The sequence below is a fragment of the Carcharodon carcharias genome, chromosome 10 (assembly GCF_017639515.1).
Source record: "Carcharodon carcharias isolate sCarCar2 chromosome 10, sCarCar2.pri, whole genome shotgun sequence".
Classification (NCBI taxonomy): domain Eukaryota; kingdom Metazoa; phylum Chordata; class Chondrichthyes; order Lamniformes; family Lamnidae; genus Carcharodon; species Carcharodon carcharias.
In genome coordinates this window covers 130013487-130031881 of record NC_054476.1, presented here as the reverse complement: position 1 = coordinate 130031881, position 18395 = coordinate 130013487, and the positions used below count along the sequence as shown (strand labels likewise).

Here is an 18395-nt window from a genome sequence, read left to right as displayed (position 1 = left end):
GAATTATTGCTTCAGCACTCCAACTGTCTGATCTTTGATGTTCCTTGAGGTAGCATGGCTTGGTTTTCAGTTTATACGTGCTGGATACATATGATTGGGTTGTGGAGGAAATCATGAGCCAGGTCTAGTGCTTAGCACCCTCTGGTTTGACATGGTGGCTGAAGAAGTGATGGAACAGTGGACTGACAGAGAATGAATGCATCATGACTGCTGTCAGATAGTGGGCATTGACAAGCATGCTGTACTAATTGTGGTTGTACACCAATAACAGTTTTACTGAGTGATAACATTGGCGGTTGCCAATTGAGATGCAACACTCTCAAAACCATGTGTGTGCAGTCAATGGCAGCCTGTACCATGGGTACACCTACTATCCTGCCAACTCCACGTGTGAGCTTAGCCTGCTTCCTCCTTGAGAAGATAATGAAGTCCCTCTTCAGACATAAAGAGCCTCTGTCAACTCTGATGCAGCAATGGATGGCAAATAGGAGATTTTAGATATAAGATTCTTAATGGGAAGAAATAAAGGGCACAGGTCACCTTCGCAATGACTGGCAGTGCTGTTTTCTCCCTGCTCTGAGGCAGCAGGCCTGGTTCCAAGAGGTGGCAGAGTTCTGTGAGCACCTTGTGCTTCTCAGAAGAAGCTTTCACAGCTCCTTGCTGATTTGGAGGTAAGAAAGTTGTTTCTGGAAGATCATAGGCCCCCCTGTTGAATGTCCTCCCCCTCCACTGCCCCTCTCTGTGAGCAACTTGGCTTCTTATTTTCCGGCTTTGCACCATGTCCAACTCATTCTGCAGTCTAAGGGAATCTGCTATAATGGCACCCATGATTGGGATCAAGTGCTGTGCTCAGAGACCTTGTAGTCACAAGCAACACCTACCCTATGTCCAGCAGCACTCCCTGAAGATTTTATCAATGGTAACAAACTCTGCAAATCACCCAATACTTCCAAAAACTCAAACAGAACCAATAGAAAGTAATCTGCAACTAATCTGCAAAAAGTTGATAACCTCTTCAAATGCAGCTGTTCGGGTTGTCCTTCGTGCTGCTGAACACTTGTTCAGCTGTGCATGTTTAGGGGAGGGTGTTAACTACAGCAGCAATGACAGCCAATGTTAATGCCTTCACCATGGTGCAGTCTGGTGCGATCCATACCAAAAGTGATTGCAAGCTATACTAAACCAGCACCTGTAGCACTGAAACTGCCAGCACTACAGAACCAAGGTTTGCCGTCACAGTTGTATGATCTAAGATCCACAAAAATCTCCATGTTTAATTGATGATCTGTAATTTTTTTTACCTCAGGCAATTCTGGGTCATTTGGCTCTTTTCTGTGCAGATTTATTACACGGAACTAAAAACTGTCCTGTCTGAATGTTACTTAAAATTTTCACTTATCTAAATAATACCTACATCTGTATATATATCCAGCATAGTCAACCATTATGCTAGTTATTTAGCAGTAGTAATGGTACCTGGTTGGGGAGTCAGTGGAGCACTGCTGGGTCGAACTCCATTAACACCTGCAATGACCATGCATACTCCGTTAACGCTTTGAATTTATTTTTACCCTCTAGAACTCAAAGTTCAGAACAACATTTAAATTTACCACTTATTTAATGTTAAATGCAATTCATCCTCTTCAGTTAGTACTAAACTGATTCAAACTATGTTGGTTATAACCCAATTAAATCCAGCATAACTTCAGGGTTGGTAATGTAGGCCACGTATAGTGCTGCCAAGACTGATGTTGTTCAGGTGCTCCATACACTCGGGAATATATTAGACAATCTTGCTCAAAACTGAGGTCTGTTCTTTAAAAAAATTTCTTCCACTGGAGGTACCTGTTCATAGCGGTCAAAAATTTCAGGAACCTTCAACCAGTGAACGGCATTTTAGTTCGGATGCGGAAGGTGACAGCAGTAGTGGAAAAGATCCAGGTGCATTACAGGAGGCAGACTGGCTTAACCTAGGGAATGGTATGAAATACCCAGACAAAAAAAAATCTATTTGTATTTACTGGAATTGCCCTTCAATGCCTATTGGGAATAGGTGTGCTTCAAATTGAACACTACTCAGATACTCCAGTCGCATTTTAGGATGACTATCCAATTTAAAAATTCTTGTGCTGATATCATACTGTCCAGTACTCTACCTTTTGGCTGGTATCATTGAGCCCATTAAGAGAGTTGTGGCATTTGGGCCTTTACTCTCAATAGTAGGCCCAGTGTCCAAGACACCTACTACATTATTGACTCCTTTACCTAAATTCACTCACTTTTTCAGAAACGCTTTATCCAATTCAGGGTCATGGGGAGTCGGAACTTATCCTGACAGACAATGGGATTAGGCAGGGCCCACCCAGGGCAGGACACCAGTCCATCTCAGGGCACACACACAGACTGAGGGGCAATTTACTGTAGTCAATCCACCTAACCAGCATGTCTTTGCACAGTGGGAGGAAACAGGAGCACCTGGAGGAACCCCACACAGACACGGATTGAACTGGGGTCTCAGGAGCTGTAAGGCAGCAGCACTAACCACTGCACTACCATGCCACCCCTACCTAAACGCAGCTGTGTCAAAATAAAGTAATCTCACATAATTCCACTTAATCTTATTATAACAGATCAAATATAATCTAAACAAACAAAATTAAGTTTAACTATATTTTGCTTCACCTGATGTAACCCTATCTAATCTAACCTGGTCCTAATGTTATTGAGTATTATTTTCTTTAACAATTTAATCTATTAGTGTTAATAACTGGTGTTAAGTAATAAAATCCTAAGAAAACAAAACCAGAAAAATAATCCCAATGTTTTTTTAAGATACAAGTGTAGCATTTTGTGATGGAATTTGCAAATGTGAATGAATGGAATTTACAAATTTAACACTGTTTTCATTGAAAAGCTTTTGTGCAACAGCTTGAAAAATGAAATCTCTTGTACATTGGACAAAAAATCTCTTACAATGAAAATAATGAATATAGTACCCAACTATTACACCGTCCCTATGCATCCCAGATACCTCCTATGTTTAACATCTGGCATTAACCATTTTGCCTTACCATATCTGTCAATTATAAAGGCATCACTTAAACTTCATTAAGTGGACCAGCTATTTCAAGCGCTTCAAACAGCTGTTTCCATCTGCATCCAGTCACCTTGTAGCATTCTTTTTACTTACAGTATTTGAATCACCCAATTTCTGAAACACAATTACAAATGTGTGGCAGCTGTTCGGAGACTATGAAATTGTCTAGAGCGGTTTCTGGATAACCTTTGCTAGTCTAACAGTTAACATAAGAAACGCATGATGATTATAAGAGTGAGGAAATTGATAAAATGTAGCCATATCCCCTGCAGAACAGTTGTAATATATTTGAATTGCCCACTTGTTAAATGTTAATTTCTAAATGTCATTCATGATCGCAAAGGCTGGGCTTATGAAAACAAAACCCAGTTGTAATATCAGACAGATGTAATAAAATAAAAACCGCTCTGACTCTTTTCTAGCCTACTTTTTAAAATATGTTTTACAAGCACTTAACAGCAGCTTTCAAATGCTTGCACACAAAATGATATTCTTTGCTGACCCACGGATTACTACATCAAAAGTGGTGACATTGACAATACTTTGACTGCTCATCTACCTTGAAGTTTGTCAGATGTTATATCAACCATTGTGCATATACACCCACTAGAATTGGTGGTGTATGTAGTTACATGTACAGATTTCTGATGAGCAAGTTGTATGTCTAACAAAGTTTGTGCGTAACTACAATGTTCCTAAATCTCCTTGATCTTTTTCTACTATCTATCAACCAGTCTACCTGAACAAATCTCTGCCTACAAAACTGGCCATGCCCTCAACTTTCCAAAGCAAATTTTCTCCAATTGTGTTTGTTCAGAGGGTGTCATCATATGGCAACCAGGTTTCCAGGAGCAGCAGGAAGGAAATAAATTCGTCTTCTGTTATATTAGAATTTTTTTGAGTGTTTTTAAACATTTATCCTTTGAGATCTGTGCTGTATTTTCTATCTCTTTTAATACATTTTCTGGCTTAAGTATAGATTCAAGATTGTAAAGCATCTCCAACTGCAGTTTCCTGAACATGCTTCCCCCGATTTGTATCAAGGCTGATTAAATGAGCTGAAACTTACATTTTTATTGTTAGTGAAGAAATTTTAACTTTTATACATGCAGCAAGAGAGGCCACAAGCACAGGGAAACAGGATGTTTGTCAATGGCCTTTTAACCCAGCTACTGTATTTGCATATAGCTGCTAGGTTTTCCAATCAATTAAAGCAGATGGGCATGTTGATAATACATATCAGACTCATCTCCAATATTTGAAGAGACCCTGTGAGGGTCCGAATTGAAGTGTTATGAAAAGGCTAAGGACTGCACAGATGTAGCCTCACCATGGCAAGGCAGCACCATTCTTCTCCAATATGTCCCTGGATGTGATGCTGTGAGCTATAAGGGCTCACAGGGAGATTCGATTCCCCATAGATGGGTAAATGAAGACAGCCTCAGAATACAATTAAGCATGGCCGGAAGTGGCTGCAGTCGTAATGTCGTGCCTTGCTCTTTGCTACAATGTGGCAAGAGGTTCATTTGGGCAGGAAAATTGAGCGACATGGCACATTCAAGCACAAATACCCTGAATCTGTTTTTCCAGCCTTTCCTGCACGTCACTCCTCATTCTACCATACTTTTCAGATGCACCTACACCTTTCTATTGAGGTATCTCCTCACATCCCCATTTGACCAGGCACTATTGACACACTGATCTCATTGCAATGTTACACCCATCCTTCACAGCAATGGTCCACAAATGTAGTCATTCCATCCTCTCAAAACATTCCACTTCTCACATTCATAGATCTTTTCTTTCTCTCTTTGCAGGAGAGCACAGAACGCCAGAGACAGAGAACCAGAAATGCCCCCACCCTGGGCGGAATCATCAGTGTTTGCTGGCAAAGGGTGTGTTTGGTGGCGTAAGCGGACAATGTGGCAAGAAGGCCATAAATCGGTTTGGTCTGTTCAGCGCATTGATGGCGAGCTGCATTTCTAGCCATCGAATGTTGGGAATCTTATTGTAATACATCTGCATATTATTATAAGGTTAGCTCGCCGGATTCATCCCCACCCCTCCAAAATGGATCGATGTGGTTCACAACAGCATATAAAAGGTGTGCACTTGGCGGGCTGCACTTTGAGGGAAACTCGGAGGTGAGTGCACAGTAACATTGCTGAGTACTACTGTTAGACTTCAAGGTTGAGGCGGGTTTGGGGTGGGGGGAACAAAGGCTGCCCTGTGGTTGAGGCGACTTTGGCGGGGGTTGAGGTGAGGGGACGGTGAGGGGCAAGGGCTGTCCTGCGGTTGATGGTAATGAACAAGCATGTGCGGGATTCAGGGGTGGGTGGGCAAGGGAAGCAGCCATGCATTAAGGAAACCTTCTGTAAAGTGACCATTCCCCTGCAGTTGAGACAGTTCGGGCGCAGCCAAATTGTATGACTGGAGTCAAGCTTCTAGCTTATCTGACCACTCAAGCAACGGCAGAGATATCAAAGTGCCACCAAGTGCTCCAGAGCTTTTCACCCCTCAGGCACAGACTGCAAACTAATGAGGGAATTAGTGGACTGCAGAACAGTTGGACAGTTGGACGACTGGGCAAGTTGTACAATCTCCTCGCTAAAGCTGGCCATGGAGGAGTCACTGGTGGAGGCGCTCATAGCCCCTTGCAATGTCATCATCCCAGTTTGGACCAGTCTCCCCTATGGTTCAAGCTAACAGCGCAGCTTTGCAGTGCGGGTTAGAAGAATGCCTGTGCCTGAGCTGAGAGCACGGCTTGCAAACCAGTGGGCAAAGCTGCCGCCAACTGGTCAGGCGGAATGGGATAGAGGGAGGTAGGGTTTCAGGCAGCCATGCAGCGCACTAAACTCTGGCCATCCAAGTGGTGGCCAGCACTCTCTGGGATGCATTAAGGGACCTTCAGACTTAAACGAGAGGTTCTTAGTACACTTATGCTAACCCACGCGTCCCTCTCTTTCATCCTGCAGGAGGAGTACATCAGGACCATAGAGCCTATTGTACCAACTGTATGCCTTGTGGCTTAGAGAGAGCAAAGATGACAGAGGAGAGAACGACTGAGGGGCTTGGCTGCACAGAGGGACAAGCAGCACCTTCTGGAAGAAGGGGCAGCTGGGGCTTCTGCAAACGCTGCTATAAAGTCACAGCAAGCCATCACCGGTCGGCACCTAGCAAGACCTAGGGTCAATAGATGTCACTTTTCATTCCTGCAGATGACTGAGAACTAGTGTCGCTGAAGACTTTGCATGTTTAGGGAACTGTTCGGTCACATCTGCCATCTGCTGCACGATTTGGCGCCACAGGGACATGGAGGGCATTCACTGCCAGTGGCCATGAAAGTGACAGCGGCATTCAATTTCTATGCCAGTGGCTCATTTCAGGGTTCCACAAGTGACCACTGTGGGATATTACAAGCCTCCACCCACAAGTGCATCCGTGAGGCCACAGATGCCATCTTCGCGAGGGCACACAACTTTGTGGATTTTGTCCGGGACCAGGAGAGCCAGGATGCAAGAGTGATTGGATTTGCCCAGATCTTAGGTTTCCCACAGTTGCAGGGTGCCATCGAATGCACTCACATGGTGCTTAGGTCTCCATTGCACACGTGGTCAACTATGTCAACCGCAAGGGATTCAATTAGCTGAATGTGCTTCTTCACAAGCACCCTGCAGGTCTGGAAGCGGTTTGCAAGGAGTTTGCACGACTCCTACATTCTCAGTTAGTCACAGATCCGTGATATCTTCCAGGGTACACAGAGGCTGTGGGGATGGCTCCTCAGGGGCAAGGGCTACCTGCCGAGGAGGTAGCTGATGACACCCGTGTGGCAGCCTCAGACTGCAGCAGAGCGAAGGTGTAACAAGGCTCATTCTGCAAGTCACAACTTTGTGGAGCAAACCATTGGGATGCTAAAAATGAGATTCTGGTGCCTGGGCCAGTCTGGTGGAGCTCAGCAATATAGTCAACAGAATGTGTCACGCATCATCGTCGCCTGCTGCGCCCTTTACAACCTGGTGCTGCAATGGGGGGGAGGAGCTGGCTGAGGAAGAGATACAAGAGCTGGAGGTCTCCTCCGATGAGGAGGACATCGATGTTGATGAGTCTGAGGAAGTCTTTGAAGGTGATGATGACGGCGATGGCCATCGCACTGGCCAGTTGAGGCAGATGTGCTCGAGAGGCCCTCATAGCTACTAGACTTGTGGAGGATGATGATGACATGCAGTGAGGAGGTACCAGAAGATCCTCACATTGCATCTATGAACATTTGACCGCAGTCCGGCTTGTGGCAGTGCACATAGCCTCTATGATAATACTCCTGTCATGGAGATGCAGTGGAGGCCCTAATAGTCACAGTTGTGGGAGGATAATGATAATATGCAGTGAGGACACTCCATGGATCTTCATATAGCCTCTGAGAATGTCTGACTCCTGACTGGCCGAGGGAAGCTCACTTGCACTTTGTAATCAGGGTCCTATCATGGAGATGCAACCATGAAACTTTAAAAACATCTGATCTTTTGTCCGCCTTCAGGAGCACAACATCACTGGTCATAGATGCTGAAGAGGTGAGGACCAGCCCCACCTTAAAAGGTGCTTAGAGCAAACAAAGAGAATGATGGAACTCTGATGCACCTGCCCACAACATTCTGGCAGCAGTGACAAGCATCGTCGAGGTGCAGGCATCAGTAATGTGTCCAGGGAGTGTGAGGCTGGACCATCACTTTGGCCTGGAGGCAGCACAAAGCACAGGGAAGAGACCCTGGATTGAGTCACCTGCCTTTACCTTGTGCAGAAAGGATTCACATCTGAGTGACACAAACACTGCTCATCAGAACAAGGAGCCATGGGAAGGGAGACATTCTTGGGAGTTAATTGACAATAGTGAACATTATGTACATGTGATTAACACCCATACCCAGGCTGTGCAACTACATCTTCTTAACCTTCCTAACCCTGCCGTTATGTCTTGATGCTCCCTGGACATCCACAGTGAAGATAGAGGCAGCCTGCTGACTGCAATGCCCTGTCTGTGATGACCTTGACAAGTGTCCCCTGGAGGGCTGAGACCTGGAGGGCCCAAGCCTGCTTTCTGGGACCTGTTGTGTGGCAGTGGCACCCTCCTTGGCCTGTGGAGTGCAGTTGCTGTGGTCACAGGAAGAGGCGATTCAATGGGCTGGACACCCCGGAGTCATCTGGGTGGGATGGCTCCGGGGTGTGCACTTGCTGATCCTCCTCCCTGTGGGTGTCTGAGAACCCAGGCTGACTCCTTGAGGATAGCTGGATTGAGATCGAGTTGCCTCGCACCCCTCTCGCGTACACATTGTTGGATGCCAACTATGGTGTCAGCGATGGAGTTCAGCCCGTGCAGGAGTGATGCCCTGGACCAAGGTCCCCATGGTGGCCGCCATCCTACCAGTGTTGACCTCAGTGCATTAGCAAGCCGATGCTATCACCTCAGCCTGAAGGTGGACGGGCTCTCCATTGTGCCTTGCAATCTGAGGAGTACAGTGGACATCCCTTCCTGATGTTGCTGTGACTATATAAGCTGGGGTGGTTTTCCTAAGAGCAGAGAAGGCTGAAGGGGAACCTGATTGAGGTGTACAAGATTATGAGGGGCAAAGATAGGGTAGATAGGAAGAAACTTTTCCATTTAGTGGAGGTGCCAATAATCAGGGGACATAGCTTTAAGGTAAGGGGCAGGAGGTTTAGAGGGGATTTGAGGAAAGATTTTTCACCCAGAGGGTGGGGGCTATCTGGAATTCACTGTCTGAAAGGGTGGTAGAGGCGGGAACCCTCACAACATTTAAGAGGTATTCAGGTTAACACTTGAAACGCCATAGCATACAAGGCTATGGGCCAAGTGCTGGAAAATGGGATTAGACTAGATAGGGGCTTGATGACCAGAGCGGACATGATGGGCCAAAGAGCCTCTTTCTGTGCGGTAAAACACTATGATTGGGTAACTCTGTGAGCTTGCCTTTGCAGCTCCAGCAACTGTGACATGACCGAGACTAGAGTCTCGTCATCTGATTCTGACATCACGGCGAGCCTCCAGTCCATCCAAAAGGCACTTGAGCGATGCGTCATTGAACCTGGGGGCTGCAGTCTTTTTGCCTTTTAGGGCCATGTCTTTTTTGCAGCAGTCATGGGCTGGAAGTACTGAGAGGTATGCACATAGCTGGACTTTAAATATAGCCCCCGGCATGATAAAGCAGCGTGGCAATGGTGTGTTGGGCGAATGAGAGCCCACCTACCGTGGAAACGGCATGTTTCCCGGGAATGCACAATTAATGCGCTGGGTTTGGGATGATACAGCGTTTTACCCACCCACCATCGCACAGTGCAAATCCAGGACGATTCCGCCCCTAGTCATAGCCACCTTAACTGTTGTAAAGGCGGAGGCATTGGGGCAGAGCTTTGCCTCTGCATGCCTGGCAATTGGAGGTGGAGAGGTCGTGATCTTCCAGTTATCTGGTGACAGGATTAAAAATAACACAGCCACATTGGCATACAACACTTGCTCATGTTGATTTGGTGTCAACAGCTACTGAAATATGGTGGCCTTTACAATGATATCTTAGAAACCTCACGTCTTGACACTTTTAATTCATGTCTTTCAACTCCCACAGGTTCTTCAAAGTGTTGCTCGGGTAGTGGTACTGGAGAAGTATGAAGACTCCTCAGAGGATGTCACTTACTCTGAGGATGCACTATCACAGGATTTATGCATTACCTTCTAACTCAGGTATGCATACTATGGTGGGGCTGCCAAGACAGGTTGTTGGCCTGGCTTAAAGTGAAGCACACATCACAAGTAAACTGAAGCAGATGTTGCAAACAGGTAAAGCAATGGAGAGCCTTGTTAGTGGCTGCAGGACTCTTCAAGCTCTGCTCAGCTGGAAGAAGATGTTGAGCCTCTTGGTCATCAACGAACAGGAACATTCTGGAGCAGCAACAGTGAGGTCCCATCAGCCTTTCCAGCCGCAAAGTGCACAATTGGAGACAAATTGGAGGCGTCCCTTGCTTGCATGAACCAAGTCTTCATGCTGATGTCTAAATCTATGGAAAAAGTGGCCACATTCAAGAGCATCAAATGTGGCAACCAGAGTACATGCTGGACCCCACCAATGGCCTGCACCCTCAGAGTGCCACCTTAGTGAAGATTGAGGAAAACCTTAACTGAGCTATTCAGCACTTCACTAAAGTGCAACAAAATCCTCCACAAATTTGGGTAGCAAAAAGTGCGGGCAGGCCATGAGACAGAAGAAGGAGATGGAGGACATGGAAGTGGGGATTCTGTTCCTCTGTTTGAAGCAAATCCAATTCTGTCCCTTTGCACCCACCACTTCAATCAGAGTCCCACATGCAACCTCCTGTTCTGATGGCAGAGTCTTCTCCTGCACAGGTGCAAATGGGACAGTATTTGGCGGAGCCCTCACAGGCTCCAAAACCCAGAAGCCATTGGCCAAGAGCATTTGAACAGATAGAGAAGTGACATAAATGGCCTGCCTTCAGCTCTGTTAAAGGCATAGGGTGCACCATATAGCAATAGTAGAAACAGGAAGAGAAAGGAATAAAGGCAAAATACTGTGGATGCTGGAAATCTGAAATGAAAACAGATCTGTAGAAGAGTCATATGGACTCAAAATGTTACCCCTGTCTCTCTCTCTCCATAGATGCTGTCAGACCTGCTGAGTTTGTCCAGCATTTTTTGTTTTCGTTTCAGGAAGAGAAAGGAGTTGTAGTTACACAAGGATATTCGCTTGTGTGCTTAATGCTATGTTAAATTTTTGCTTCATGTTTATAAGCCATAAAATGTACTTCAAAACTCCGTCGACATGTGCTCCCTATTTTTGGCTAGTGCCTGCCAAGTGGCATTTAGCCTTCTAAAGAATGGTATGAATAGAGTCAAAGATGAGCAGTTACTGTCTCTGAGAGGCATAAATGGTTTCTTGTGGGACTGATTTCTTCTAGGAGCTTGGGGGCTTGGCATAGTATGTCAAAAATTGGAGTGCTGAATGGCTGCATTGCCTCATAAGAATATGAGAAGATATGAAATAGGAGCTGGAGTTTGGTCTTTCGAACTTGCTCCACCATTCAGCAAGACCTTCTACCTCAACTCAAACTTTCTGCATTATTCCCAAATCTCATAATTCCTTTCGCACTCAAAACTTATTGATCTCTGTCTTGAATATATACAACAACTGGGCACCCACAGCACTGTGGGGTGGAGAATTTCAAACATTCACAACCCTTTGAATGAAGAAATTTCTCCTCATTTCAGTACTAAGTGGCTAACCCTTTATTCTGAGACTGTGACCCCTTGTTGTAAATTCACCAGCCAGGGGAAAGAGTTTCTCAACATCTACCCTGCCAAGATCCTTAAGGATTTTATCTGTTTTAATTAGATCATTTTTCATTCTTCTGAATTCCAGGTAATAATGGCCTTGTCTACTCAATCACTCCTCAAAATGGATAAGTTCATAATTTGCCACATTGTATTCCATCTTCCATATTCTTACCACTCACTCAACCTTTCTCTACCTTCCTGGCAGCCTCTTTGCATCCTCCTCACTGCTTACTATGTAACTTTGAATCATCAGAAAGCTTGGGTATGTTACACACAGTCCCTCATCTAAGTCCTTAATCTAGATTGGAAATAGCTGAGGTCTAAGTAAGCTGCGAGTTGCAGCCCGCCAACTCAAAAATGTCTGTTTATTCCTTCTGACTTCAGTCCCTTCACCAGTCCACAATCCATGCTAATATATTTTCTCCGATCCCGAGTCCTAACTTTCTTTAATGATCTCTTGTGTCGCACCTTATTGAATGATTTTTAACATTCAAATACATTACATTCACTGGATTCCCCTTGTCAATTTTACCAATTACAACATCAAAAAGTTATAACAGAATTGTCAAACACGATTTCTCCTGTTACCACATCCATAATAATAGATTCTAACATTTTGCATACTACTGCTTTTAAGCTAACTAGCCTTTCTTTCTCACTCTCTTCAGGTACCATGCCCTAAGAGGACATTTGTGACCATGGGGATCCATGGTTATGCTTGGCAAGGTACTGCAGTGGTTTGAACTGGCCTATAGTTTCCCAATTTGTCTCTCCCTCCTTTCTTAAATAGGTTTTGTTTGCTATTTTCCAAACATTGGGAACTGTCTAGAATCTCAGGAATTCTGGAAGATCAAAATCAATGCCCCCACTATCTCTGCAGATACCTCTTAAACCTCTAGAATGCAGATCGTCAGGTCCATGGACTTTGTCGTCATGATGTCCCATTAATTTCTTCAGTATTATATCTTCACTTTTACTTATTTTTTAATGTCCCTCATTCTCGCTAGACCCTTGTTTCCTCATTATTTCTGGAATGTTTTTTATGTCTTATGCTGCAACAAGAGATAAAAAGGCCAGAACTTTCATGCAAACAGAGAGGTTCTCCGTCTTAGTGAAATTAGTGGCGGAGGCCCAGATCCAGGAATCCCACCCTTGAACCCGGCTTCCACCATTTTCACGAGGGGGAATGGGGGCTGGCTCTAATGTGCACACCCATGGTTCACGGAGACAACTGCACATATTAAAGTACAGTTGCCTCAGTATTATCTGATTTTGGCTAGAGGCACATCTAAAACATGACTTGCGCACTTTAAACCTGGTAGAAGGTCTACAACTGCCGTATTTAGTTGGAAAAGTAAGGTACCATTTTGGAGAGGCAAGGTACTCTTGAATATGGCCCCGGAACAGCTTTGGGAGAGGTCAGGTGCCCTTTTGGAGAGGTAAGGTGCTCCTTGGGAGAGGTAAGGTGCGTAAAAAGTACAATAACTCATTTGAACTGTCAAGCTCATTGGAATTGTCAAGAGAACTATCAAAAAGTGCCAAAAGAACCGTTAAGCTGAAGAGGCATTTAAATTTCCTGCCCTTTAAATATTAAAAAAATTGTCTCCAGCATTTGAGAAAAAGTGCTTGCTATTTCACTCTGTCTGTTGACATAAGCCTGAGGACTGTCATTGCAGGATTAATGCTGCATGACTGATATTATAACCTATCATTATCACAGTGGGGTGCCTGTCAGTTCACAGTTTGATTGACAGTTCCAAGTGGTTCTAAATCCCTTGAGGTGGGACTATGAATATAAATCCTTGTTTTCATTGGGAGTACAGGAAGTTAAATGTAGTGAGTGGGCTTTTATCAATGAAGGTTTTTTTTTCTGAAATAGTAATTTCGTCAATAGAGGGGAGGTAATGGTATAGTGGTATTGTTGCTGGATTAGTAATCCAGAGACCCAGGGTAATGCTCTGGGAACCGGGTTCAAATCCCACCACAGCAGATGGTGGAATTTAAATTCAGTAAAAATCTGGAATTAAAAGTCTAATGATAACCATGAAACAATTGTCGATTGTTGTTAAAAGCCCACCTGGTTCACTAATGCCCATTAGGAAAGGAAATCTACTCTCCTTACCTGGTCTGGCCTGGTTGACTCTTAACTGCCCTCTGAAATAGGGCAACTAGGGATGGGTAATAAATGCTGGCCTGACCAGTGACACCCACATCCCTTGAACAAATAAGACAAAATAAGATACATAAGAACTTTATTTAATCTCAGCATAGGTCCTGAGGTCGATACTAGGTGAGTTGGCATGGTAGGCATAAGGGAAAAGAGTGGTGGATGGGGGGCATGGGTTGACATCAGTTGACATTGGGGCTATAAAGGGCCATAGGGTAGGTAGACAGGAATAAGTTGGCATTGGGCCAAAAAGGGCCATGGGGGTGGAGGGCATAGGTTGGAATAGGAACTATAAAAGGCCATGGGAGGTGGGTGGAAGCATAGGTAGGCATGGAGGTTACGATGGGCCATGGGGTTGGGTGGGGGTGCATGAGGTGGCATGGAGAGTATGTAGGGGGTGAGGGGCCATGAGGTCTGGAGGGTTGCTGTTTGTTTCATTTACTTTTGATATCTTCAACAAAGTGCCAGAGCACCTGAAATTTTCCAAGCTCTTTCCGGGGCTGCCCGCCACGACTCCCATCAGAGGGCAACAGGCTATCTAGCTTCACGTGAAAGCTGTACAAGCACTGCCAACCCTCCAAGGACTTTGTATCTTTTGTTCATGTAATAGAGGAGAATCCCAGTATTCTCAACATAATTGAGTGAAGGTTAATCCTTGCAGTGTGGATTTGGTGAGGTAGAGGAACTTTACTGATTTGCTTTTCAAAGGATAAATAAATGTTTGGAAGAGATCAGTATTTTGAAAAATAAGAGCTGAAAGGGACTAGGAATTATTCTGGGTTTAAGCAAAGCAAATGCTGGCTATGTTTCTGCTTTCTCTTTGTGTGTTGCTGCTCCTGATTAAAAACCGTTATTAGTTTTACCTTTATTGCAACAATCTGACAGTAGGGCATTTTCTGCCTTTAGGGGTGCACTGGGAAGTATGGTCAGCAACGTATGTTGCCTCTAGAAAGCCTGTTACAAGCTCGATTGATTTCCAGCTCAGGAAACGTCCACAATCTTAATCAATTCATTGACAGTAATCAGGATACAAACAACAGCAAATGGTGATTGATTGCAGTGAGTCAAATCAATAGATGCAAAATTTCTTCAATTAAGGATTTAAGGTGATTGTCTCACAGGACTGTAGAAAACTTTAGCCCATTTGTTTTTTAACGCACTCCTGCAGAGATATTTAAGCTGTTACAATTTCGAGTCCCACTATACCTGATATTACCAGTCTTGTTTTCCTGTTTTTTTCGCTAGTGCCCTGGGCAACCTATGATTTTCCCGTGATTCATTTAAATGGACAGGAAGCAAGTGACACAGAAATGAAAAACACCAGCCATGCAAGAAAATAAAGGATTGATATTCTTTTAGCAGATATGAACTGCAATCCATTCTTCTCTTACTGCATCCTTCATGAATGCAATTACCTGCAGTTATTTTTCGTTTGCTTTTGGTATTAATTTCTACTGTGCACTGTGATACCATCCTTCACACAGAATCGGAATGAGGCAGACTTATAAAGGTACAAAAATATAATAGAGGAAAATGTCTTTCAGAAGACAGTAAATTACCCACTCCGATGCCAGGCTGGACACCTACTCCCATGGCAGGCTGCACACCCATGCCAATGCCAGGCTGCTGAACCCCGCCAACACCTACATTGTGATTACAAAAATTTAATCATTAAAAGTTGTTCAAATTTAGGATATTTTGGCCAATAATGGCTGACAGTGAAATAATATGAACTAGAACCATGCTGTTTTCCTAAGTCCAGACCTAAGTTTCAGCACTTAAATCAAACTGTTATACTCCCTAACTATTATTTTTCTATGTAATAAATAAAAACTTTCATGAAAGATAATTTATAAACTGGACACTACTGGACGAGGCAATTTGGGAAATAAGTGAGAAGATATGTTTAAGGTTCAAACCTCATTAATAAATACTCAAAATGTTTTCTGCCTTATGTTGCTGGTTGTGTTGGATCATCTAGCTGATGTGATATTTCAAGAATTAGCAAAACATATGTTACCAAGGTGGAAATGCTTCTCACATGTAGTCATTATATATAACAAAAAAATACATTTCCCTTTAACATGATGATGGTTTTATTCTATCCTCAAAGACATAATAAATTAATGGTTATACAGATTAATTAATAAATCAGAATTAGGAATATTTACCTCCATATTTAGCAGCTTTAGATGCAGCAGCTGCACCTGCAATGATAGAGAATGAACAGGTAATGAAACAGATGAGACTGTATACAGGTATGATAAGAAGCATTTTGAAGAATAACAACAATGCAGCATTCCTGAGATATACGTTTTCTGAAGTTTTCATCATTATCACAAGTTACTCAAATCCAGCCAATGTTGGACTCTGGATTCCACTGGATGAATACCCAGCTACAGTAAATTTGTGATTAAGAATTTCTTCAGAGGTTTTGAGCGTCTTCAGCAAGTTTGTTTAACATTTACTGAACTAGGTTAATGCTTGTGAACTTTCAAAATAGCCCGAAGTATGTGGTTTTGCCTCAGGGTACAAAGGTATTTACCTCTGTCACTGAAGGCTGATGGAGTTAATGTTCTTGCTCATTTGTTATTCGGTTTGCAAACAATATGGCCCAGATCTTTTGGTCAGTGGCGTTGCCAGACACGTTGCCGCTGCCTCCAAAGTTCTCTGCGCCAGCTTTATGGTGCATTTTCAGCCAAGGCGTCTGATTCCGGCAGCAGCAGAAATGGGCCAGTACAGCCTCTTCAGGGCAAGTCCGGCCTGTACAGAAGACGGACGAAAATAGGACATGCCCACTTTTTAACGACAGTAGCTGTCGTATTCAGGTAAGTTTTTCAAGTTCTATCAATGAGTGAGTGGGTTTGTGGGTGAGTGAGTGGGTGAATAAGTGGGAAAATAGGTGGGTGGGTGAGTGGGTAGTCAGGTCGGGGGGGGTAGTTGGGTTATGTGGGGGAGTAGTCGGGTCAGGTAGGGTTGGAGTGGGTAGCCAGGACAGGGAGATGATGGGGGTTCGGTTGAGGTGCTGTTAATCTCTGAGTTACACTATTTCCAGGGTAAGTAACCACGTAAATCCCTCATATTTGGCTCAAGTCTCTGACCCTGAGCTCAGAGTCGGAGACAGTCACATAGTGTCCAGAGCAGCACAAAATAGCCTATCAAAAAGGCAGTTACAACGCATGTGTACCCGCGGGGACTATTGCAAAGCCCTGATGTACAACATAGACTTAAATCTAGATTTCGCTGCCCTGGACATTGGAAGATTTGTGCCCATATCTCAAAAACGAAGGGATGAATTTAATGAAACAATTAGGTTATGGCCCAACGAAGAACTAATTAGCTTTTGATAAGATGCAAATCTAGATCCTGGAATTCCTTAAAGGATCCATTAATATTGGGAAATAGGGTGAATTGAGTTTTTTAAAGAATTTTGTTGATTGTATTAGAATGTTGTGGATTGTTGCAGCTGTTCTGCAGCAAATTGTCACAGCTGTCAAAATGTGAGCAGAGTTTTCATGGCAGTTTGTTGGATGTGGATTGGCCTGAAGCCTCCTTGGTGAGATGGAAGCACTTAAAAAGATTTAAGTTTTGAGCTTTGTAGTAATTATAGTTTTATTTAGTGTGTAATGTACCTTTTAAGAATAATACATGTTAGGGATGATCACACAATCTGTAGTAACCAATAGGAGAGTAGCATGAGCTACCTCAGCAGTCAATGTAGACATAGAGTAGAATTTTACCCCCGTTGTGGGGGAAGGTTGGGAGCAGGCGTGTGGAAGCGTGCCTCTGACCGGCACCCCAAATTGGGGGTGCGCCGCCCCCAATCGGTGGTGCGCCGCCATTTTACAAGGGCAGGCCAATTAAGGCCCGCCCAGCATGATGTCCGCAAGGAAACGCTATGCACTCCCTGTGCGGGTGGGAGTAATTCCCTAAACCGAGACTATGCTCTTTCGCGCGCATGCGCGCAGAAGAGCGCTCTCATCTCCCTGAGGCTAAGTGCTGCCTCAGGGAAGTCGGCTCCACAATAAAGAATATTAAAAACAGAAAAAAAAATTCTCTGACATGTCCCCTCATGTGACACTGTCACATGAATTGGGACATCTCCATCACTTTTAGTTACACTTTTATTAAATTTTCAAAAATCTACATGAAATCTCATCCTGTACGTGGATGAGGTTTCATGCTTTTTCCAATGCCCGCCAGGGCTCCCAGCCTGCCTGCCAACCCTAAGGTTGGACGAGCAGGTCCACTAATTACATTAATGAGTTTGTTAATGGCCTCAATAGGCCATTGACAGGTCGGTGGGCGCACAGCTGATTTGGCTGAGCCCCTGCCGACCTGAAAATTGAAAAGAGGTGGGGTGACATTGGGAGTTCTGCCCAAAGTCATCCTACATCATTTTACACGTCGGCGAGCGGGGGCTGACTGGGAAATCCTGGCCATAGAGTCGGAGTTGAAAGCACACGTGTAGTTGCTGCTGAGTATGTTGTAAATAAACTTAATATTTCCACCCCAAGAAGTGTCTGTTGATCAACTCTATCAACAATAGTAGTAACTTGGTCACCCTTACAACAAGCTTTGTAGTTAAATGTCGTGTTTTAATAATGATATAAAGACACCAATCACGCATAAGGGATTGGATAAACACATTGTGGGTTCATTTATTTAGGCTAGGCATAATAGAACATGGACAGAAAGCATGAAGACATCAGCAGCAGGGCTGTGTGTGCTGTATTATGCCCACAGGCCAAAGTGAAACTGAGACTGGATCACATGAC

General features: G+C 44.2%; 1 protein-coding gene across 4 annotated transcripts in view; it reads right to left on the bottom strand.

Annotated features, from left to right (window-relative positions):
• The window catches only part of LOC121283291 (elastin-like), a 315972-nt gene that overhangs the window by 30083 nt on the left and 267494 nt on the right, over positions 1-18395 (bottom strand). For all 4 annotated transcript variants that reach the window (XM_041197705.1, XM_041197707.1, XM_041197704.1 and 1 more), the window contains 2 exons: positions 15789-15824; positions 15177-15260 (listed from right to left, as the gene is read on the bottom strand). In XM_041197705.1, the coding sequence (XP_041053639.1) occupies positions 15177-15260; positions 15789-15824 (120 nt within the window). The remainder of the gene's footprint in view (positions 1-15176; positions 15261-15788; positions 15825-18395) is intronic.